This window comes from Andrographis paniculata, unplaced genomic scaffold (assembly GCF_009805555.1).
Source record: "Andrographis paniculata isolate CXL003 unplaced genomic scaffold, ASM980555v1 Contig59END, whole genome shotgun sequence".
NCBI classification, from domain to species: Eukaryota; Viridiplantae; Streptophyta; class Magnoliopsida; order Lamiales; family Acanthaceae; genus Andrographis; species Andrographis paniculata.
The window spans coordinates 2291442-2316771 of NW_026137594.1; the positions used below are offsets into that span (position 1 = coordinate 2291442).

At 33.9% G+C, this 25330-nt stretch overlaps 3 protein-coding genes across 7 annotated transcripts; 2 read left to right on the top strand and 1 right to left on the bottom strand.

The window, feature by feature from the left end:
- The first annotated feature begins 14885 nt into the window (after positions 1-14885).
- LOC127258467 (uncharacterized) lies at positions 14886-18125 on the top strand. 2 transcript variants are annotated; one of them, XM_051285315.1, is made up of 3 exons: positions 14886-15197; positions 16005-16670; positions 17110-18125. In XM_051285315.1, the coding sequence occupies exons 2-3, from the start codon at positions 16068-16070 to the stop codon at positions 17950-17952; spliced, it is 1446 nt and encodes a 481-aa protein (XP_051141272.1). In that variant the 5' UTR covers positions 14886-15197; positions 16005-16067; the 3' UTR covers positions 17953-18125. The 2 variants fall into 2 exon arrangements, with proteins under 2 accessions (XP_051141272.1, XP_051141271.1); XM_051285314.1 differs by having other exon boundaries at positions 14887-15197; positions 16068-16670; positions 17110-18123.
- Positions 18126-20396: 2271 nt separating this feature from the next.
- On the bottom strand, positions 20397-25114 carry LOC127258013 (formin-like protein 6). Of its 4 annotated transcripts, XM_051284652.1 has the most exons (8): positions 23615-25114; positions 23351-23541; positions 23031-23272; positions 22322-22955; positions 22109-22220; positions 21445-21753; positions 21038-21267; positions 20397-20928 (listed from the first exon to the last, which is right to left on the bottom strand). In XM_051284652.1, exons 1-4 carry the CDS (start codon positions 24799-24801, stop codon positions 22326-22328), a joined length of 2250 nt encoding a protein of 749 aa, XP_051140609.1. In that variant the 5' UTR covers positions 24802-25114; the 3' UTR covers positions 20397-20928; positions 21038-21267; positions 21445-21753; positions 22109-22220; positions 22322-22325. The 4 variants fall into 4 exon arrangements, with proteins under 4 accessions (XP_051140609.1, XP_051140607.1, XP_051140606.1 ...); XM_051284650.1 differs by having other exon boundaries at positions 20397-20918; positions 21038-21753; XM_051284649.1 differs by having other exon boundaries at positions 21038-21753.
- LOC127258015 (BTB/POZ and TAZ domain-containing protein 4) lies at positions 20418-22312 on the top strand. The gene is made up of 5 exons (XM_051284653.1): positions 20418-20675; positions 20769-20902; positions 21003-21309; positions 21396-21709; positions 21800-22312. The coding sequence occupies exons 1-5, from the start codon at positions 20418-20420 to the stop codon at positions 21945-21947; spliced, it is 1161 nt and encodes a 386-aa protein (XP_051140610.1). The 3' UTR covers positions 21948-22312.
- Positions 25115-25330: the final 216 nt, after the last annotated feature.

Consider the following 25330-nt stretch of genomic DNA (forward strand, 5'->3'; position numbering starts at 1 on the left):
TATATATATATATATATATATATATCAAAATTTAAGAAAATTTGAAAGCCACTTAAACCTACAAGAAGAGGTCAAGAGTCTATCCATTTGTTATTATTTATCTCCAAAAAAATAGAATAGATTCAGTTGGTTAGTTTGTTTGTTACGATAGATTTATCTTTTTTTTTAAAAAAAAATAATAATAATAATAATAAGTAAACAATATTTCATAATCTTCATTTGTTTTCTTCAAAACTCAGATCAATTATTACACGAGCCTTAGCAACCAAGCCTGAGAATCAACATGAAGAAAGCTCCGGAATCGACTACCGGAAGCCTCCACGGTAGCAAATCGGATGATAATTCTGGGTTCGGGCAAGCATTTCAAACCGTCGAGGTTCGGGGCGGTAATAATTACTCCCACGGCGGTCCGAGCATTAAGATCCCTGCCGGAGCAGAGAAGCTTGGATACGGTGTATGGGGGTTGTTCAAATGCAACCCTTGTAATCGACTGTATCCGACGGCTCAGGATCTGTATAATCATCAATTTGTACAAGGAGGGTGTGATTGACGGATTGGCAGCCGATAGGCCAAAATAATATGGCACATTGGCCGGAATTTCGATTGATTTTTTTTTTTTTTAAAGTTAATGTATTGAGCTAAATTAGTGTTTAAAATAATCTTTTAGATTGTATTGTTTTGTGGTTTAATATATTATAAATTTATTTTACATTCAAAACATTGCATCAACATCTATTCAAATTTAAGTTTTAATTATTCATAAATTCAAACTCCAAACCCACAAACAAACACACCTTTTAAGGGTTTGTTTCTATAATATTTTTTTCTTGATACTATTTTTAATAGTATATATTTTATATTTTTACAAAAATTAATATTTAATATAAAAAAATATTTTTTATATATAATTTTTTATATTTCATATAAAAAAATCTTCAAATCAAAATATTAAGATAAAGCCCTGCCGAACTAAAGGTAAAAAATATAATTAGTAAAATAAGTATATTAGTAAAAGTAATTGTTGATAATAAAAATAATTATAAATTAAAATTAAAATTACTAAATAAATTAATTAGAATTTTTTAAAAAAAAATTATAAAATATAATGTTTAAAATATAATTAAAATGTATAATTATATTTATTTTTAAAAAATAATAACAAATTATATAGAACGACTGTGCTTTGACGGAGAGAATATATATTATATCGCAAAAGTGTGTTTTGTCAATAAAAATAAATAAATAAATTTTACTAGTGGAATTTTATATTTTAAAAAAATATATATTTTATCAAATATTATTTTAATACTCCCTTCGTTTCAAATATCATGTTCACGTTGTCGTTTCTGTCTGTCCCCCACAAATTATGTTACTTTGATTTTTTGGAAAATGATCACACACTTTAATCTTATTATAAATTTTTTAATTTTTTTTTTAATTTTAATTAAACTAATTAGTTATCTTAATCTTAATTTATAATTATTTATATTATAAGATAATTATTTTCATTAATATATTATTAATTATCTACTAATTATAGTTATCCTGAAATAGTGTGTTTATTGTGTAGCAGCCAAGCCACAGTAGACGGAAATAATATAATTCAAATCAAATCATTCTCTCTCTCTCTAAATCTCTCACTCTACAGGTAGAGCAGCTAGCTATGTAGCATCATCTCAATCAATCAATTCCAATTCCCAATTACTTCTCCAATTCTGATCATATCCTCTCTCTCTCTCTCTCTCTCTCTCTCCATCAATTCATTTCCTTTTCCATTTCTTGATAAATCGATAATCCTCCGATCCGATCCATTAAACATGAGCAATGATCAACAAGAACCCTCCTCCTCTGGTTCTAATACTAATACAAACACTAATACTAATACTAGTAATTTGGTATTCAGATCTACGAGATCAACGGCGGCGCCGCCGCCTCAACGCCGCCGTAGGTTGCTCCACTACGGCGTCGAAGAATTATACGACTCGTTTATAGAGTCCCTGGGGATCCCACAGTTCACTTCTTTGCCCGAATTCCGCGATCCCAATCCATCACCACTTCCCTTAGATCCCTACACCTTCCTCCCTCTATTCCCCTTTTTTATAACCCCCCCGCCCCCGCCCGGGCCGCCCCCCGTAGTTCTATCACCGAAACGACGTCGGATCTCTGCCCCCCACCCCTACGATGATCATCCAAATTACACGCACACTATGCAGCTTCCCGCCGCCGGCGACCTCCGTTATCATCCTGCTGGAAAAACTATTGGGGGCTGCGCCGCCGACGACGACGACGACGACAATGGCGGCAACTGCGATCCATGTTTTTATATTTCGTAAATTTTAATTTCAATTCCCAAATTACGATTCATTCAAATTTTACTTTTCTTCTTTTTCTTCTTTACTACTTTCTTAGATCGTCATTCAAATAATCCATTCTTGATTCGTTTTGTTTTTCTTCTTCTTCTTCTTTGCTTTCTTGATTTTATTGTATTGATGCATGCATGGCTGATCTGGTCGTTAACCAAATTGATATTCAGTTTTATTTTATTTTACTTTCTTTGAAGTTAAAAATTAAATTGATTAACTAATAATAAAAATACTTTTGTTTATTTTTTGTAAAAGGTAAAATTAAGCTTAATATTAATTAAAGAAAATACTTTTTAATGCTGTATAAATATTTTATTTTTATTTTCTTAAAAACAAATATTATTTTTAATTAAGATAATATGGAATTTACATCCCCTAATTTTCAAATACATTTTGTATAAATTTTTGGCCAAATCTAATCAGGACCGGAGGTGTCAAATGTTTAAATCTATAAAGTCACGAATCTTGTTTAATTAAGAAAGTAAATTTATATATATATATATATATATGCTAAGGATCTTGTTTAATTTGGATTATGTTGCCTTGGGATTTTTACTAGTTCTAATATTATTTTTTTTTAGTAAAATCATCAAATTAAATATTTAATTTTATTTTGTATATTATTCAAATAAAGGCCTTGAAAATTTTGAGTCGAATTTGTGATCGGTGGTACAGGCCTTGAAAATTTTGAAATAGTATTATATATATAATATTTTTGCTATTTAAAAGGCTAAAAAATTCGGAATTTGTTCAAATGAATGTTATGGAGGAATTAATTTAGGAAGATTCAAGTTATTTTAGTCATTGAGTAAATTACCTTTGAAAAATCCAAAATTATATGGGTCAAATTTATTTTAGTTTTGGAAGTCCAATGTAAAAATTGTAAAATGATACTAATTGCAAATTGCAATTATGCATTGAATATTTTTTAGGAAAACTTGTTATATTATTTTATTCTTAGAGTGAATTTTTATTTTAGTGTATTATTTATTTTTATATTTTAAATATATATATATTTCAAGTGATTTTTTTACAATTAAATTCATATCTATAGAATTGTTAGAAAACTAAATTATAAGATAAAGACATCTATCTGTCCAAATTCGATCAATCTTTATTCAATTAATTTTTTTATAGTGATTAACTACATTAAAATATATTACATCCGTCCGACTCTAAAAGTTTCAATTACTTTATAGCGTATTGATTTTTAAATATTAAATTATTATATCAAAATATCATACAAATTAAGAAAAATTGCAAAAATAGTTTCATTAGTGCTTTATAATACTAATAGAAAAATATTTGCACAAATAATTATACAAATATAAGAATATTTTTAATGTGTATGACACAAAGGGTAAATAAGACCCTTAGAGGCGGACGAAGAAAGTATTTATTATCACTTTCGCTCAAAATAATAAATAACCCATGGGATCAACGGTCCCAAAAATAAACCATGTCCCCCTATCTCCACACACATATAGGGATGTCAACGGGGCGGGTTCAAGACGGGTTTTGCAGGCCCCGGACCCGCCCCGCTAGAAAATATTAGGACCCAAGACCCGTCCCGCCCCAGGACCCGTCCCGGCCAACCCGACAAATTCGTTTTTTTTTTTTCAAAAAAAGAATAAAATAATTTAATACTAAAAAAAATTATGCGTAAAAGTACCAAAAAACTATAGTTCTAAAAATAAAAACAATCAAATATTGATCATAGTTCGTAGGGATGGCAGTCAGCGGTAGACGCAATTATAAAAATAATTGTAAGAGAAACAAATGCGAAAATAAATTTGATTTAGAATTAAAATTCTATTTTATATTTAAAATTTTTTAAATAAAAAATAATATAATTTATATTGTATAAAAATATAATAAATTATAATAATTATTAAAATATCTGAGTTCGGGTTTGGAGTGGGGGAGGTTTATAGTAAAACCCGTAACCCACCCCGAACCCGGCTGGGTCTAAAATTCAAAATCCACAACCCGCTCCAAACCAAACTTTGTAGACCCGAATCTGTCCCATTAAGACCGGATCCGGGGCTAACTCGCCCTATTTGACATTCCTACACACATAACGTGTATATATATTATATATATACACTAATACTCCCTCCGTCCCATGTAACATGGGTGTATTAACACAATAATTTAGGTAAAGTATAATTAGTAAGTAATTAAGAAGTGTATCAGTAAAAATAATTATATATTAAAATTAAGAAAATTATACAATTTAAAATTTAAAATGTGATTAAAGTGCATAATTATATTTTTAAAAATAGAAAGAACAAGTTATGTATACAAATAAAAATAAAAAATATGGACAAATTATGTGGGACGGAAGATGTATATACATAAGCGTGTGTATATATAATGTATGTGGACACAGGGGATAGTGTTTGTTTACGGAGTGGAGGATCCTCTATATATATATATACACACTAATAGATCCATCCCTCTCTCACTCTACATGTAGCTACAAATCCCAATTAATTTTTCTCTCTCTCTCTCTTCATTGATCAACATGAGCGACGATCGGCCAGAATCACCGACTGCTTCTTGTACTACTAATGATAATACTATTTCTTCTTCTCGACTCACAACCAGAAGGAGATCAAGGAGAAGGCCGCCGCCGGAACATCGTAATTACGGCGTCGAAGACATCCAACTTCTTCGGGAAATCCCGCAGTTCCGTTCGCCGGCTTTCTGCCGGCGGTATCCAACATTCCACAGCTTCCTCCCACTCCTTCCCCGAGCTGTGATCCCAGTCTTCCTTGAAATTGCTGACCACCTGCAGAACCAAACCTTGCAGTTCCGCCGCCATCCTCCTCCACCGCCACCGCCTCCGCCACCAATAGCTCCCAATAGAACATCCTCCGCTAATACAATCCCTGATGCTGCTGCATCACCGAAACGACGTCGGATCAATAGCCCTAATCAGTCCTCTAATCGTCCAAACCCTACGCTGCCAATTGACCTGCAGGAGAGGAACACTCCGGCCGTATCCGCTACCGGAAACCTGCAGCTTCCCGCCCTCGATTATCATCCAGCTGATGGAAGAACTATTGGGGGCTGCGCCAATGACGACGTCGACAACAATGGCGGAAAATACGATCCAAAGTAGATTTTAATTTCAATTCCCAAAACAATTAATTCATACGGCGAGGCATTACTACTGCCGATCGGGAATGTCGGCGGCGCCAATCGATTATATTGCCTGATAGATGGTGATGAATAAAACAGCAAGAATTGAAATAATCCATTCTTGATTCGGTTTTCTTCTTCTTTACTTATTTTCTTGCTTTTTCTTGGTTGATGCATGGCTGTTAATTAAGCAATTTAATATTCAATTTTCTTTACTTTATTTAAGTTCAAATTAAATTGTTTAACTGGTAATCAAAATATTCTTGTTAATTTTATATGAAAAGTAAAATTAAGTGTATTATTATTATTATTATTATTGTTATTATTATTATTAATTGGTATCTGTTTAAAATTAATTTGAAATAGATTGTTGATTTAAATATTTGTTTAAATAGTATTTTATTTTATTTTATTTTTATGACATGAAAATCTGTCGCCGCTATCCGAAATTGCGCACTGGGTAATTAGTATTATATTATGTTTGGGGGATATTATATTATTGTAGAATGTGATGGTGTGTTTTATCTATATTTCTTTCCATACCTTTTTTTTTTTAAAGAAAATTAATACCCTATTATATATATTCGTTATTTTTATATTCTCTATACATTTTTATATATCTCACATAAAATAATTTTATTTGAAGCCATTTCACAAAACAAACAAATCCTGGAATTCACACATAGTTAAGGATTTACACAAATTTTAATTAACTATTACTATTCAAGATTAATTTATATATATATATATATTTTTAATAATATTAATAGTAAAACATATCAAACAAATTTTGTTGAGGTTGTTTTATCTAATATTTTGGTTGGGAAATGAGTGGTTGTTTGGGTGTGGTTTAACATTGATTTGAAATGAATTATTAGAATTGATCCACTACAAGAAATTATCAATTTTGTAACGAAATTTTTCCGTTTTTAAATTCACTTTTCTGTTACTAATGATATTAGAGACGGAATTAGAGATGAAATTACGTTAGCTACGTGAAGTTTAGGAACGAAATTCCGTTACAAATATACTATTTTTTTTAGTGATCTTTTGTTTAAAATTATTTTAATGTGATATTTAGTGAAAATAAATGGTACTATATTTATTATAGGATGGATGGGGTTGATTTAAAGTTAAATTGATAAAGAACAAATTTGAAGTAATGAAATTTGCTCAATATAGGAAAAAAAAAAAAAAACAAGGGTTACGCATTTTTTGTGTTTTTGTTGTTGATTATTGAAAATTGTAAAAATATTATTAAAACATGTAATTATATTATTTTGTATGAGAAAACAATGTATTATTATATATTAGAAATTTTTAGATTAGTATTTTTAATGAAAATAAATAAATTCAAAAACTCATTTATCATATTTATTTTTATTAATAATTAAATTTAATTTATATCTTCATTTTTGGTATTTACTATTTGATGTGTTTGTTTTGTAAGAATATTGGAAAAATTTTGTTTTATGTATGGTATAGGGAATTTGCATAAAAAATATAAAAATAGTAAATATGTAATGTATTAATATAAAGTCACAATATGTTTTTATCTTTTTAATTACATTTAGATTATTAAAATTAATTATTATTTTTAGGTATCTTATTACTATTATATAATATTTTTAAAATATAAAATATTCAGTATAAATAAATAAAATATTATTTTAATATTTTAGTAAATAAAAATAATATTGCATTACAAATATTACACAAATTAATCATCTAAATCAATATTTAAATTTCATGTCATATATATATATATATATGTGTGTGTGTCATGTTTCGAATTGAAGTAGACCGATCTCTCACACTAGTCTCAATCAATCAATCAATCAAAATCCCAATTCCATCAGTTCTTGATCCTTCAACATGAGCGATGATCAACAGCCATCTTCCTCCTTCTTCTCCTCTGGTTCTCGTTTCCCATTGTCTATGCCGCCCAACTACGGCGTCGAAGAATTATACCATCCTCCAAACACGATCGACCACACTCCCTCCTACAGGCGCCGATGGAATCCCGCCCTCAATTTTCTCCCCGATCATCCAATATATTCGCTAAGTCGCACCAGCCCCCCAGATTTGCAGAATCAAAACCCTAATCATCATCACCACAACCAATTCGCTGAAGAATCTCGGAAAAGATCCCTTCGTCAAACTATTGATACAATCTCTGCAGGTACTGAATTACAGAAACGACGTCGGATCGAGGACGCCGAGGCGTCTCATGTCAGAGAAAGAGAAGCCTTTTATAATTCAATGAACCTGGCGAACACTCCGGCGGCATCCGCTACCGGAAAACTTCCGGCGACTGACCACTATGCCGATCAGAGTGGGATGATGCAATGGTTTTCGTAGATTTGATTTTTTTTTTTTCTTTTTTTTTTAAAAAAAAAAAAAAACAGTTCGGCATTACGGTCGGGAATGTTCGCCGATTGTGCAGCGACTTTCTTAGATGATTGAAATAATCCATTCGTTGTTCTTGTTGTAATTTCTGTACGTTTCTTGATTTGATTGAGGGTTAAAGCACATTCAATTTTACTTAATTACCTTATTTAAGTTAAAATTTAATTAATTATCAAATTGTTCTTGTTAATTATTTATTTATGAAAAATAGATTGTTTTGAATTAATTGCAAAATGATCCTTCTTTCATTCAGATTTTTAGTCCCTTTCCGCAGGACACCAAACAAAACCCTAACACAGATAGAGAGATGGATTATCTTAATAAAAACACTATTCTAAATTCTTTGTATATCTTATATTCCCTTCTGACCAATTCCAAAATATATTTTTGGTTTATATAGTAAATTTAAAATAATAATATTTTATTAGTTATTAAAAATATATAATGATTTTGATTTTTTGCTTTTTATATTTTATATATAAATTAATTATATATGTAATAATATATTTGTAACTTATGTAAAAATTAAAAATATTTTAATATTAATGTATAATTATTTTTACTTTAATAAAAAGTAAATATTTTTAAATTTGAAAAATAAAAATAGTTAAATAATATTTCAATTGGAACAAAAAAAACTTAACTACTTTTTTTTCCCTTTTTCTTTACTTTTAAATAAAATATTTTTTTTTTTTTAATTTTATGCGTCAACTCCAAATTGCTCATTTTTAGCACATGTGCTGCTTACATGTTTTTATCTATATGACTGTTTTACATATGTGTTGATTGAAGAAATCACCATGCTGCAATTTTTGTAAATCAACACAGTGATCATTCTCATGCATATATATATATATAATATTTTCATCGTCTCTTAACAATCTTATTATTTTTTTTTTTAGTTTATCTCATAATAAAGTATTTTTTTTAGTAAGTGTACTATACAGCTAATATTATCCTTTCAATTTACAATATATTACACAAATGTTACTTTTATATCATATAATACTAATAAGGGTATTTTAGTCTTTTATTTTTAATTCTACTATATTTCAATATAATATTAATATTTTTAAAACTGTAAAAAGTAAATTGATAGATAAATATGAGACGAGGGAGTATTTCCGTCCTAAAATTTTAACTCATTTGAATTGGTACCAAAATTAAAAAATACGAATATGTTATCAAAATATATTATATATATAATAATAATAATTTGAGGTATATATATATATATATAAAATCAAAGGAAATAAAGAAATAGAATATAAATTATGTATAATAAAGAAATAGAGCATAAATGATGTTGTAAATAAATATTGTATAGAATATAGCAGTTATACGTTGATATTTTAACTTATAAATAAATTTGGCAGAGATTGAAGAAGTATAAAGGTTAAGTTCCAAAGTGAAGTAGACCACACTACAAATACAGCTTTGCGTCTCAGTCAATCCCAATTCTGCTCTTTTCCATCATTTCTTGATTCTTCAACATGAACGATGATCGAAAACCCTCCTCCTCCTCCAGTGCTTCTCATCATCACCCATGCTCTATGCCGCCGCCGTCGTCTAACTATGGCGTCGAAGAATTATACCATCTTCAACACACCATCCACATTCCCCCCTACTCCCGCCATTTCTATTCCCACCTCAATTTTCTCCCCGATCATCCTATTCCAATATATTCGCTAAGTCGCTCCAGCCCCCTAATTTTGCGAATTCCAAACCCTACTCATCAAATCTTGCCCCATCGACTCGACGCCGGAGAAGAATCTCGGAAAAGATCCGCCGCCGATATCAACAGCAACTCCCTTGGCCAAGGGAGTAAATTACAGAAACGACGTCGGATCGATGACGCCGAGCCGTTTCATGGCAGAGGAGCCTAATATAATTCAGTTAACCTGGTGAACACTCCGGGGCGGCAACCGCTACCGGAAAACTTCCGGCGACTGACGACTATGGCGATCAGAGTGGGATGATGCAATGGTTTTCGTAGATTTCTTTCTTTTCTTTTCTTTTTTTTCTTCAAATAGTACGGCATAACGGTCGGGAATGTCCACCGATTGCCTGAATGAAACACGTATACCGGCAGATTGATTGAAATAATCCATTCGTTATTCTTCTTGTAATTTCTTTCCTTTTCTTGATTCAGGTCTCTGGTAGCTATGCAAATTCAATTTTGCTTACCTTATTTAAGTTCAAATTTAATTAATTATCAAACTGTTTTTGTTAATTATTAATTTATAAAAAAAATAAAGTTAAGTGTAATTGTTACACAAAATATATATATACACAAAAATCGGCCAAATTAAATTCATTAATATAATAAACTGATATTTATGTATATGTTTGGCTCTTCCAATTTAATGACTAAAATTTAAGGAACTTTAATTAACCAAATTGAATTTAGCTAGAGCAATTCATCTGTTTCATGTCTACCCATTATACATAAGGGACAATAAGGCTACAACTTTTCAATTCAAATATAGTTTGTTAGTTAGTAGATTAAGAGTGTGTTTATTTGAGTTTGAATATAAAATCATGTTCTTTTTACTGCATATCTTGTACTTATTCGGCCAACTTACGATTTGGAGCAACATATTTCATACGGATAATCAATATATATTTATATAGTACAATATATTTTGTATTATAAATATATTAGAGATATGTATAAATATATGGTAATTATCGGTCCGATCAAATCAGCAGACTTGATCGAATCAACCGTTGATTCATGCCTATATTTTTTAAATACAAAATTCAATTAACTAGTAAGAATATGAAAAGAAATTCTCAAACAAATTAACCTTAGATTCCACAAGATTACTTATAACTCTCGTTCGATTTGAAATGTACATTTCATATTACCGCAAAAATTATAAATGTACATTTTATGTTGTGTTTGTAAATATCAAAGTTATTGCTATATATATTTTTAATTATCAATAAAATATTATTATTTAAAAAAAAAATAAAAAATAACAAATGTTTACTTTACAGTTTAAGGGAAGAGTATAAAATTTATTCAAATACTGATCAACATGTATATATATATATATATAGCGCTGAATTGAACTAAATCTCTGACTAGATCTTGAATCAATCCCAAATTTTCTTGATCATCTCACTTCGTCAATCACAATATGACTGATCAAAACCCAGCTTCGTCGTCATCAACGAAGCCTGCAAATGATAATCGCGCCGTCGACTCTCCGTCAAAACGACGTCGGACGCCGCCGCCGGTATCGGTTATGGACGCCGATTACATTTACATGAACTTTCTCCCCCCAATAATTCAATTGGAAGAGGAATGGAGCAATTTCCCGCGCAAGTATCGGAAGTCGTCCGGCGGCGCCATCGCCACTCACGCGCCGCTGCCCAAATTAGCCACCGGAGACAAAATTAAAAATCACGCGCCACCGCCCGAAGTAACCGGCAAAAATTTAAATCCAAGCCAAGCGGAACCGCCGCCGGATTGCGGAAGTCCGGAATCATTGCCGACCGGAATTCCGCCGGTGCCGGACGCCGACGGCGACGAGTTCTTAGAGCAAACAGGCCAAAATTTTCCCGACGAGAGTAGTAGCAACTCTAAAGAGTTAGTGAAGAGCGATCAGGCCACCGCCGCCGACGGCAGTAGCATTGATACACCCGTCGGCGGCGCGTCGGATATAACATGCCCTCATTGTGGCGCGTGGTTCACAACGACCGGTGATCTATTTCAGCATATGATATCCGTCGACGGATGCAAATTTCAATAACACCGGCGTTTGATAACAGCCTGCAGGAACGACCGCCGCTGCCGCCGATTGCCGGAATTAAGGACACTGTCACGGCGGCCCTGTTAATAATAGAAACAATGTCAGGTAATTGTACGAAGAAGAAGAATAATAATCCAGTTTTTAGGCTATGATTTCTTTGAACTTTTTTATTTCTATTTTTTTTTAATATATTGTTTTATATTATTTTTTTATTTAAAACATTTACCAAAAATACAAATAAAAAATAAAAATAAAAAACAAAACTCTTCAACTATAAAAATAACATTTTATAAATGGTTGAATATTTTTTTCAATAGCAAAAGGACACACTCTTATTAAAACAACAAGTAAAACCCTTCCATTTATTACTCCTTCCGTCCCAGATACCGATACCTTGTCTGCTACACTGTAGACACCGTATTTCATGAGAGATGTAATTAGCAGATAATTTAAAATATATTAGTAAAAATAATTATCCTATAATATAAATAATTATAAATTAAGATTAAGATAACTAATTAGTTTAATTAAAATTAAAAATAAAATAAAATTTAAAAATTTAAAATGAGATTAAAGTGTGTAATAAAATTAAAAAATTTAAAATGAGATTAAAGTGTATAATCATTTTCGAAAAAAAGAAAGTGATATGGCACGTGGAACAAACAGAAATGGCAACGTGAACATGGTATTTGGGACGAGGGAGTATTATATTTTTTATAAAAAAATCTTCATTTTGTTGTTGAATATACACAAAACCCTTAAATTTATTATTTTTTTAATAAAAAATCTTCATTTTGCTGGTGAATATATTCATTTTGTTGTAAATTTATGTTTGTATTGTTTTGATTCAATATTTGTGATTTTTTTACTTTCATCTAAATAATATTTTAATATAATATTTATAAAAATATATTTTTTTTTAATAAAAATTGTACAAAATACTAATATTGACATAAATATGAACCAAATTCTATGTTTCTTTTCCATAAAATAAAAATATTTATATTATATATATTTTTCTTTAAGTATTTTAAAATTACTCAATAAAAATATAACATAATTCTCATGAAAAACCACTGTCCAACTATTTTGTTTAGTAAAATTTAAATTTGATTTATTACTAGTATTATTATTATTATTATTATTATTATTATGAAAAAAAAATCAATTAAATCTATCTTAAGTAACTATGGAGAATTGATTATGTGGTGAATGATTACATATCAATTTTTTATGATTAGAGAATAGATAAATATGGAGAAAATAAATTAATCATTACTTTTAAAATTATACTAATTATTTCCCTCTTGTTATTAAATCAATAGTCACAGTGATGATGTAAGATTCTCAAGTAGGTTTTATTTGACACCAATATAATTTTTCATTATTTTAATTTTTTAACTGCTTAATCGATGAACATGATCATCATGAAATTCTTGGGAGTGTTTTCTAGTTAAGGTTTTATTTGGGCAATGTATTCACTTTGATTTTTATTTTATCTTTTTCATTTTGGTATTTTGGATTTGAATTTTATTTTATTTTTTTAATAATAATTTATATGAAAATGTATTATATTTTTATTGAAAATTATGAAAATTCAATAAAAAAAGAAAAAGTAAAAGTTAAATATATAATAAAATATTTTGTAATAAAAAAAATTACATTTTTACGAAAAATATAAAATTCAAATAGTAGAAACTAGTGAATTTTGGTGAAAAGCACGCACGTTTTTTAATTGAAAATTAATAATAATTAAAAAATTAAAAAAAAATTGACACATGTCCATTTTATTATCTATAATATAAAACATAAATAAATAATTGATACATGTCCAGTTTATTATGTGTAATGATATATGCTTTGACTATGGGTAGGCATTAAATGCATACTTACAATTCTCTCCGTTTCATAAGTAAATATTTATTTATTTTTTTATGTAATTTTAAAAATATTAGTATTATAGTGGGATATAGTAGAAATAAAGTAATAATGATTAAAATAATCTTATTAGTATGTGTTATATGAAGGTAATGATATATGTGTAATATATTGTAAGTTGTAAGGGTATTTATAACGTTATGTAGATAGTTCAGTTATTAAAAAAGAAAATGGATACTTTGTTATGAGATGACTAAAATAAAAAAATGAATACTTGAGAAAGTATTAATTATGAGAAAAAATAACTAGTGTATATGATATTTTATACCAAAAACAAGTATAAAGTAGATGAATTATAAAGTAAAAAATATAAAAAAATTATATAGTAAAATATATTCTCTCCGTCCCAAAAGAAACGATCTTATTGAGTGTTAACACAGAAATTAAGGAATAATAATATTTAATTGAAAGTGAATATAAAGTAGAATATAAAAGATTAAAAGTAATAATGAGGGATAAATTGAAAAAGTAAGAAATAATTTTTTGTTATAAAGTGGGGACCACATTTACTAAATAAGAAAATGAGACAATTGTTTTAGAATAGACAAAAGTAAAAAAATAAAGACAACTCTTTTGGAACGAAGAAGTACTAAAATTATTAAAATGGGTTAAATTTGTGGTAACATGTATCTTTGCTCACCTCCCTTTACAAATAAAGTGTTGAACCAACCCGCTTCACTAAACATTTTTCAAACAGTAGTCGTGGGCCAGCTCAACTCAGATCCATCTCAGACAGTTCTAATTTTAAATCTTATTTGTCAAAAATAATTTGAAAATTGGCATTTAAACTTTTGGTAAAATTAAAATTTTTATGAAGTAAATCAAAATTATAATAAATATAATATTTTGTTACATTTACAATGTAACAACATAAGTTAAGACGTTCTGGTTGGCTCGTCCCGATATGACTTGCTCCTGTTAAAAAAAAGTGTCAAGTAAATTATAACTTGCTCTCGCTTGTATGACGAAACCATCAAATTGTAGATATTCTTTTGGAGTTTTTTTTTTTTTTTTTAATATTTAAATATAATATTTTATAAAATGAAAATAATATTTTTAAGAGAAAATTACAATTAAGATGCAAAAAGTGGGATAAACAACACTTGGGGAGGGGACATCAAATGTTCCTTAAAAATTACACATAAATCAAACAAACGAGATATATAAGAGAACTAATTATTATGCCCATCTTCCAAGCACACCCACCCCACCCTGTCACCAACTTTTTAACAAATTGGCATCTAATTTTTATTACTATTCGTATTATTTATATATTTTTGTCCAATTGAAAACTCACAACTTCTCTCAAACTTTCCCAATTTCTTCAATGGTCGCCGCCTGTGCTGAAGAAAAGGGAGGAAGAAAGAGGCGACCAAATTAATTATCTGTCTATCTGGATCTTGTCTTACTTCCTTAATCATCACAACCATCATTGTCTTCCATCAATTCTACACTTGTTTCTCGATTTCTCTTTAGTTTAATTTCCGGCGACGACGGTAGCTCGATCGAAGCTCCGGTAGCAAGTCTGTCTATGTCGGGAGATTTCCAGTTTCTGGGAGCTGGCTGAGGTTCTCTTCTGGTAAGATTCTTCCAATTCGAGTAGATTTTGTAAGATTTGATTCATCGCTTGTTGTTTTTAGCTTTGATATTTTTTTATTTTTTTTTTGGTTAATTGAATTATGGCGATTGAGTTGCTTGGTAGCAAGATTGTTTTGGATCTGTTTATTGAATTTGTGTTTTTTCACGATCTGTGGAAGCTTCCTCATCCTATAATTTATGCAAATTGACTTATAATCTTTGGAGGTTTTCGAACAGAGTTGAAAATAATTGTCCGATTGAATTGCTGAAAACTCAAATCGTTTTGACCTAAGGAAGGGCATTAAGGGTTGGATTAAAAATCAAATTGGAGTTAAATGTAACTATTTGGCAATCAGATAGACTAAACCTATTTAGTGACCTATTAATTTGTCGAGCTTAAATGTATTTAGTAAATGCCGGCCTCCTCAGCAGAAATCCGATAACTTATTAGTTGGGTGATGAGTCAATTAATAATAAAGAATATAAATTAGGATTGTGATCCCGAAGTTTAAACGCATAGTCTATTACTTTTCATATGTCAGAGTAACGGAATAAATCTTAGCGGTTTCTGAGGAGGGATTGTTGTATAAATTTGAAGAACACAAAACCTACGACAATTTATAGATTCGAATTCGACTATGCTGAAAAATAATGTTAGATTTATTTTGCTTTATTTTTATCTCAATAAGTTCCAACATTAACTTAACTGTGTATTTAATTTGATCAATTCCCCCGTGAATCAAAAAGAATGAGTGAATGCCTTTTGGGGGAGACAATTAAATGCTCTTACCGTCTACATTGAAACCAGATTGAACCTTTTTGTGATTCTTGTCTGGTCCTGGACATGTTTGCTGTCTATATAATTCTCTAGATGCATCACTGTCTCGACGGTCAAGGGCGTGGTGGTGCTGGTAAGACGGGCATGAGGAACAAGCACCGGAGGCGAACTTCTTGGCCGTGCAATGCCGGACTCAAATGTTCGATGCCTCTTGCGATCGCCTGCCTCGTCGGGATCCTCTTGATGCTTCACTTGTACACATTCACGACGCAAACAAATGTAATCTCAAACGAGGTGGATAGAGTGGGGAAGATCAACCGCGTGCTTTTACGCGAACTAGAAGTTGTCGAGGAGGAAAACATTCAAATGCCGCCTCCAAGGAAGAGATCTCCGCGCGCCGTCAAGAGAAAACCGAAGCCCACTCCTACGTTGATCGATGAGTTTCTAGATGACTCATCCCGGATTAGGCATGTGTTCTTTCCCGGCATAGAAATGGCGGTCGATCCTACGAAGCATGATGTCGGGAATGACACGTTCTACTATTATCCCGGGAGAGTGTGGTTGGACACCGAAGGACGACCTATTCAAGCCCACGGTGGAGGTGTTTTATACGACGAAAATTCGAGAACTTACTATTGGTACGGCGAGTATAAAGACGGCCCGACTTACCACATTCATAGGAATGCGCCGGCACGGGTAAATTCTTTCTCCCGATATGTCGTTTATATATAAATAAATAATACTTCCTTCGTCCACTGATAATCTTCTGATTTACTTTTGGGACACGAATCTAAGTATTTTAGTATTTCGTTGAAGTATAGGACAAATGATGTATGTAAAGACAATTTTGTCATTATCTTTTTGTGTAAAAGTAGGAGTATTTATGTGGAATGTAACTTTTCTAAAATATAGAAAATAAAAATTTTGAGTAGACAGACTAAAATAGAAAAATGAAAAATGAAAAATGAAAGGATTGCATATTCTTACAAGCTTAAGGTTTTATGTAAGATAGTCACTTGACTTGGTATTAAAACCAGCTTTTAAGTGAGATGGTTATTTAACAGATATCTTTGCATGTTTTTGCATTTAACTCGATTTCAATCTAAATCACATTCGTTTTCTATCGAACATTTAGGTTGATGTCATCGGCGTCGGATGTTATTCTTCGAAGGACCTATGGGCGTGGAAAAACGAAGGCATTGTTCTCACGGCTGAGGAGAAAAATGAGACGCACGACCTCCACAAGTCAAACGTGCTCGAGAGGCCGAAAGTAATTTACAACGACAAGACGGGGAAATACGTAATGTGGATGCACGTCGACGATGCAAACTACACAAAAGCCTCAGTCGGCGTGGCCATCAGTGACTCGCCCACCGGCCCGTTTCGCTACCTCTACAGCAAACGCCCCCACGGGTTCGACAGCCGGGACATGACCCTCTTCAAAGATGACGACGGCGCGGCCTACCTCATCTACTCGTCGAACGACAACAGCGACCTCCACATCAGCCCGCTCGACGATGACTACGTCGACACGACGAACGCGGTGCGAAGAATCCTGATCGGGCAGCACCGCGAAGCGCCGGCGCTGTTCAAGCACCGGGGGACGTATTACATGATCACGTCGGGATGCACGGGATGGGCTCCGAACGAGGCGATGGCGCACGCGACGGAGTCGATCATGGGGCCGTGGGAGACGATGGGGAACCCGTGCGTTGGCGGGAACAAGATGTTTCAGACGACGACGTTTTTTGCGCAAAGCACGTTCGTATTGCCCGCGCCGGGGCTGCCGGGGCTGTTCGTTTTCATGGCGGACCGGTGGAATCCGGCGGATCTCCGGGACTCGAGGTACGTGTGGCTGCCGTTGATGGTCGGCGGCGCGGCGGATAAGCCGCTGGACTATGATTTTGGGTTCCCGTTGTGGTCGAGAGTGTCGATATATTGGCATAAGAGATGGAGGATTCCTACGCCAGGCGAATGAGGGGTTTTTTTTTTTTTTTTTTTTTTTATTTTATTATTTATTTTATCCATATTTTTGGGATTATAGAGTTAGTTGTAAATTTTATGGTTAGGGTATTATTGTTGGTGATAATAATTCTTGGATGATATATATATATATATATATGGAGATAGAGTTGATGTTTGTAAGTCATGCTTTATTAACTAATGCAAATAAACACGTTTTTATTGGTTAGGATAGTCGGCAAAAATAAATACAAATACGGATTTGAGCTTAGGAATAGCCACAAACCAAATAATTATATACTATTAAAAAATTTAAAATGTGATAGACATCATATTTGGGAACAGATTAGAAAGATTTGATTTAAAATGAATTTTAAATGGACTGTACATTATATACACAAATGGACATGCCAGATTTGGATCTGCAGCGAGTTTGGTATGGGCTCCCGGGTAGGGTCATGGGTCGAGGCCCATGTCAATAGAGGCGAAACACTTTGTTTTGGGGATTGGATTTTGGTTTGGATGGATTTGCAATGTAAATAAATGTTGGATATAATAAAAATAGGTTTTGATACAAATTTTTTAATATAATATAAAAATAAAAAATCAGAATTTTATTTCAAATTTTTGAAAGATTTTTTATGAATACTAAAAACTTTTTATAAAAATCTACAAAAAACAAGCAAGGTTTTTTTATATTAAAAATATATATATATATAATAAACAGTTGACACTTTTGAAGAAATTTTAATGGTTTGTTTAGTTGGTGATTTTATTTATTTAATTTTGTTACGATCTTTTCAATAATAGCTTGAATAAAATATTTTATAAATAAATATAAAAAAATAGTGTAACTTAAAGAATCTTAAAATATGAATAGTAAAAAAGATAAAATAATTATTCACCAAACAATTATTAGAATTTAAAAAAAAAATCGTAAACAAACGTATCCTAAAATTTTGACAAAACGAGAAATACATACGTACATGTATATGAATGGCTGGATTCATCTCTGAAGTTGAATGCTATAATTAATACACATCTTTAGAAATAAATGGAAATTATTTACGTGCGAATAATTACAACGCAATAAATAAATATACATATATGTGTTCGATCCGTTGCTCAAAGGCATTAATCCGTTGCTCAAAGGCATTAACTATAATATCAGTATTTGGATTTGGGTGAATTATTATTATCCTACCAAACAATCTTTTCACTAAAAATTATTACCAAACAATCTTTTCAATAAATGTAAATTAATTTTTAAATATTAAATCAAAATAATATTTAAACTAAAATTAAATAAAAAGACTCAAATTGTTTTTGTGTTTAAGTTAGTCTATCAAGACCATTAATCATGTTTTTGTTACTTTGATAATCTATCCAAAATTTTAGAGAATATTTAACCAGTAGACCATCCATTTCAAGAAAATATATATATATAGCAATCAAGTTAGGCTTCTGAAAATTCTGCCAAGACATTGGTGTTATACCAAAAAAAAAAAGTGTACTGAATCCAAATTTATTAAAAACAAAATTTTAATTTTAATTTTAATTTCAATTTCGACCATTCGAATATAGTAAATAGATACTTTTCAAAAGTTATAAAAACCTTTGAAGTTATCTCGGACGTGTTTGTTTGGATTTTGATGGTTTAATTTGAAGTGGTGACGTGGAGCTCGAGCAAATCTTTTAATAATTAATTATATTCACATAATTCAATTAAGCATAATAATAATAATAAGACAAACAATAAACAAACCGTAACCTCAAATATTAATTTAATAAAGAATTAAATAGCATATCATTGGGTACAATGAGGCATCAGCCACACGTTTATAGAATGGATAAAACCACAAGAATTCAACGCTGACTAGGTTACACGTAATTCCACGTTTTTAATATTTCCCCGCCAGCTCTCTCTCCACGCTGTTCCACGTCACCATCTTCCTCTCTCACACAGACATATTCTCTTTCTATGTCTATATATATATATGGCGATTTTCTGACAGCACGAGTTCTTCTGTATTTCTCTCTCTTTCATTTCAATTCATTTTCAGGAGGCTCGGAAGAAAGCCGATCATCCCGTCGTCGCATTGAAAATCTTAGCAGGAATTGGCTCGGGGTGCAGGAAAGTTTTATACAACTTGGATATAGATCCAGAATTGCGATACGGTTTGGATTCACCTTCAAACTCTCTAATCGATATCGTCAGATCGTGTTTCTCCGCCTCGAGTTATTTTCTGGAAGGATTTGGAAGAGGTGCGATGATTTCTGTTATTGATTTCAATTTCTGTTTGATTTTAGAGAAAATGTATCGATTGAAGGAGTAGTTAGGGTTCTAATTGGGGGAAAATCAACCATACATGTGAAGATATTTTTGCATTTAATTCCTAGAACAATCGTAGTCGATGCCTGCTAATTGAACGATCATCGATTTGTCTGTGTCGCAGCAGATAATATATAATTGTGGACAGAATGGATTGCAAGGAATGCCCCACGGTTCTAGAGAAATCGATGCCTATTCCACCTCCATTGCCTAAATTCAACTCCAGATTGCATCACAAAGGTTTGGTAAGAACCAAATCAAACATTACAGGAGAAAATCATTTATCTCCCCCAGCCGCAACCGCCGGAAATTGTTTACTGGACCGTCTCTTCGATGAAGCTTATCGAGCAGATGTTTCGATTCAAACAGATGGTGGCGGTGTGATCTACGCCCACGCGAGCATTCTCGTAAGTTGTTAATCGAATCGAAGCATCTCTTGCTACTTCAATCTGATCACAAATGGAAATTTGTTCATCGGTTCCTGGTTTTTGAAATTGCAGGGGATTTCTTCTCCAGTCTTCGAAGCTATGTTGAAGAGATCAAACCGGTGGGATCGCAGGCGGCGATCGATTCCTATTCACGGTGTTCCCCCAGAGGCTGTTTGCATTTTCATTAGATATTTATACTCATCCTGGTAACCAACAATTCGCCTGCACATTACTGTAATTCTCTGAGATTGCATAATGTGTATATACATAAACAATGCCTGATATCAAATACTTTGATATCTGCAGCTATGAAGAAGAAAACATGAAGGAATTTGCACTACCTTTGCTTGTTCTGTCCCACGTCTATGCCGTCCCTAAGCTAAAGCAGTTATGCGAGTGGTGGCTCGAGCACAAATGGATGACGACAGAGAATGCAGTCGACATATTCCAACTCTCGTTGCTGTGCGACTCGCCTCGCCTCAGCCTAATGTGCCATCGTTTCATCCTGTCAAATTTGAAGGCAGTTTGTGCCTCGGACGGATGGAGGGACATGAAGGAGAGCCATCCGGTGCTGGAAAAGGAGATTCGCGAATCAATTATCCATCAAGAAGCTGTATGTATTACACCGAGATTAAACAAAATCTTGATTTTCTCGGCATTTATATCTAAATGTGGCGTTGCTTTCATATACCTTTTCAGAGGCGAAAGGAACGGATAAGAAAGATGAACGAGAGGAAGATATACATACAGCTATACGAAGCAATGGAAGCTCTAGTCCACATATGCAGGGACGGCTGTCGAACCATAGGCCCCCACGACAAAATTCTGCAAGCCGATCAAGCCCCATGTCAGTACTCAGCTTGCAAGGGGCTCGAAACACTCATTCGACACTTTGCAGGGTGTAAATTAAGAGGCCCTGGTGGCTGCTCCCATTGCAAGAGAATGTGGCAAATTTTGGAGCTGCACTCTCGAATCTGCGCTGAACCAGACACCTGCAGAGTGCCGTTGTGCCGGTCAGTTCTCGATTACACCTTCACCAAATTCTTTTCACTTATTCCTTCAAAAAAACAAGAAACTGAAAATTAGATTACTCGGCATTGCAGGAACTTCAGGCAGAAGAGATGCAAGCAAAGCAAGAAAGAGGAATTCAGGTGGAGAACTTTGGTGAAGAAGATAGTGAGATCAAGAAGTATTACAGGAGCCCCAATTTTTTCACTTGGATCATGGGATCATCAGCCTAATGCAAATTAATTAAACCTGGTAGTAGTTCTTCTCAATGTAGACACAATTACATACAAAAATTCTTTCATTGTACTTTAGAGATTGGTGCCAAGAAAAATCAAGGGCTCGTTATGTAAATGAGAGAGAGAGGGAAATAGCAGAAGAAGACAAAGGAGAATGAAGAAGAAGACCATTAGTTCATTGTCCCCTAAATTGCAGTTTTGTGTTCTTGTTCTTGTTTTTTTGTTTCTTCCTATTGTATAGTTGGCTTCATAAGAGACACAATTTGGTCTCTTGCCTCCTCTGTATAATCAGGACAGCTTAGTTAGTGTTGATCGAAGAAAGATTGTAATGTTTGAACAATTATTCAGTCTAAAGAAAGAACTTTGTATCTATCTATCTACCTATTCAGTAATGGTGCATTTTGAAAGATCTTCCGGCAGCGGCGGCGCCGGTGGTCCTCTCAATGTCTCGGCACACTTTTTCGAGCACGGCGAGAAAGTCTCTTACGATCATGAAAATTCTGAGAGGATGAGCTTCCTCTTTGGCAGTATCTCCATGGAAGTATTCTGTTGCTTCTTTCACCACAGACAGGGCTTGTCTTTCTTCAGCCTTAATCCTGAAAATTTCGTTGGCAGCCTTGTCGAGGAAATCAGTCATCGAATCGAAGAATTTGCCTTCTTTCTCGTACTGTCGAACTGATCTCACTTTATCCAGCCCCGTCTCCAGCTTCGCGACGTAGCTGCTCAGGACATCGGAGTCCATCCCTGCTGCTCTTTTAACATTGCCGAGCTCTTCGCTTAATCGGGAGACTACTGAGGTTGGTTGTTCTGATCGGATCATCTCTTCAACTACAAAGTGAAGCAGCGTCGTCTTGCCATCTGTTCCTTTCACGTCGACTAGTTTCAACAGCGTATCCAATTTGAACGCTGTGGCGTCGCCGCGATTGGTCCCGTTGTTCATCCGGTTTCCGGTTTGTAGAACGGCTTCGAGCAGTTTCAGAAACAGGCGACTGTTCTTCAATTCTTTGCTCGCTTCCTGCATGAAAGATTACCGTTCGTTGCAATAACCGGATGCGTACATTTTGATCGAATGAATCGATGTTATATTTACCTCTAGTGTTTGGAAAGACTTCCTCAAGTATGCAAGCTCTGCGTCGAAGTTTGCTCGATACAGCATTGCTTCAACTCGTTTGAATGCGAATGGGATGTCGAGTATTGTCTTGAGGAATCGCTCGGCCGAGCCTAAGCTCGAGGTTCCGCTTTTGTATTGTTTGAGCTTGATCTCTTCCTCCTTTGTTGGTGCCATTTTTAGTAGTGTCTCCAGGAGATCTGTTCCTAGTCCTTCTGGATTTCCTGTGATCACAAGAGGAGTTTTGATTGTTTAATTTTTGAAATTGAGCAATGCTTTGGATATTAGGCAGCCATTGATACCGTCGAGGAGTGCTTCGGAAACTTCTTCGATTGTTACATTCAGTGCGCGTAGTAGTATGGCGATGTTTTGGGATTTCTTTGGATCAAGCACTCTGTATTCATGGCGGTGTGATGAATTTCTAGAAGCTTCTGGAGGAGCTGAGCTTTCGGAAGTGCAACTGAAGAGCGATTCCATGGCGTCCTCGTTCAACCTGCAGTGGATGATTATGAATTTATGATTGTGAGGAGATGTGAATTTGATGAGGAGAATTTGGTTTTGCTTACGGGAAGGAATTTGATTTCAATTGATCCCAGACTGTCGCGCGATCGGAAGTTGCTCGAACTTTGTCCCAATGGAGAGGCTTCAGTTTTGGCTTCGTTCCTGTGATTTGTTCCTCTCTATCATCACCTCTCTGTGATGAATCGACGCTGTTCTTCGCTGAGTTGCTGTGATTCGTTTTCTCGAACTCTGGATTTGATTTAGGGGTAAGATTATGTTCTTCTGTATTTATGGTTTGCTTGGAGTTCTGTGTTTCTGGAGCGCCAATTTTTGTAGCGGCTGGCGGCGGCGGTGGTGGAATTGGGATTTTAGGTTTCCGACGCGGCGGCGGAGGTGGAGCTGCAAAATTGGTCCCTTCAGAGATGTAGGATCTGGTTTTGCTGGTCTGTAACGGCGGCGATTGCTTGATCGACGGTATTATTACCGGCGACGGTGATGAGAAGCGAGATTTTGGTGAATTCCCTTTCGAACAGGGAATAACGCCACCGGCACGGTGCTCCGGCGTGGTCTGGCGCGAAACCGGCGACTCATTGCTGATCGACGATCCTTGCGGAGTGTAGAAATCGGTGTCGTGGCTGTCGTCGTCGGACGACGACATCGGCGGCGGCGGCGGCGGCCTCGGCAGCGGCGGCAGGGGCTGAAGGTCAGGACTCGGCCGGTAACGCTCAGATCTTCTCTCCGATTTCAGTTTCCGGTACGGCGAGCAATTGGCGCCATTGGAATCTTCCACGAAGCTTCTAGAAGACGGCTCAACCGTTCCGATGTAAAGAAAACTCGCCGGAGGCATTCTCGAATTCCGGTCGGCAGAATCCCCGGCGACGAGTTTCCTCGAGTCATCCTCCCGGCCGGCGCAGTGCCGGTAAAGGTAAAACGCCAACGCCGCCATCATCGCGAGGGTAAGAATCGCCGACGTTACTGCAATTGCAATTTTCTTAGCTTTAGATAACCTATGATCTGAAGCAGGATTCGTCGCCACTATCTGCTGCGCCGGCGCCGGCTCCGGCGATTGCTGTCCATTTTCGTTAAAAAACGGCTGATCCTTCTGCGGCGGCGGCGGCGGCAATCCGGACGGCGATGCTGAAGTAGTCTGCGGCAAAGGTTGATGCAGAATCCTCCTGGTTTGCTCTTTCCCGGCGACGAAACCTCCGGCCAGTGAGATGAACAGCAAAACTGCAACACAGTTAGCTTCCATGGCTGCCCGGTAAGCTCTGTTTTCGTCTTCTTCCTTCCTTTGTTACATAATTCATATCTCTAAATTTAGCAGTGAAATCAGTAATTAATTGAGATGCCTGTAAAGGGGAAGATTCAAGATCCAGGCTTACTGTAATAATAATATTTAATAATTAATAATGAATTATGGTAGTATATAGTTTAAGGAGGAATGGCACAGAAAGTGATGTAGAAGGAATGGAGAATTAGAAAAGGTCGTCGTCTGTGAAGAAGACGAGGATGAAAGTGCGGAGTAGAGTGTAGTGTCCAGAGAAAAACCGGGTTTTTTTAAAAAAATAAAATATTTTCTGGTCCTAAAACAAAAGTGTCTTCATGCATTTGCCATTTTGCCTTTTGCAGTTGCCGAGGCAGAGTGAGTATTCTCTGTGAATCTATCCATCGTCATAATAATAATAATAATAATTAAGTTTAATGATGGTTAATTACATAATTAAAATTTAAAATAGTTTTTGGGAGTGAGTTAATGTTGACCATACACGTGTCGGTATGAA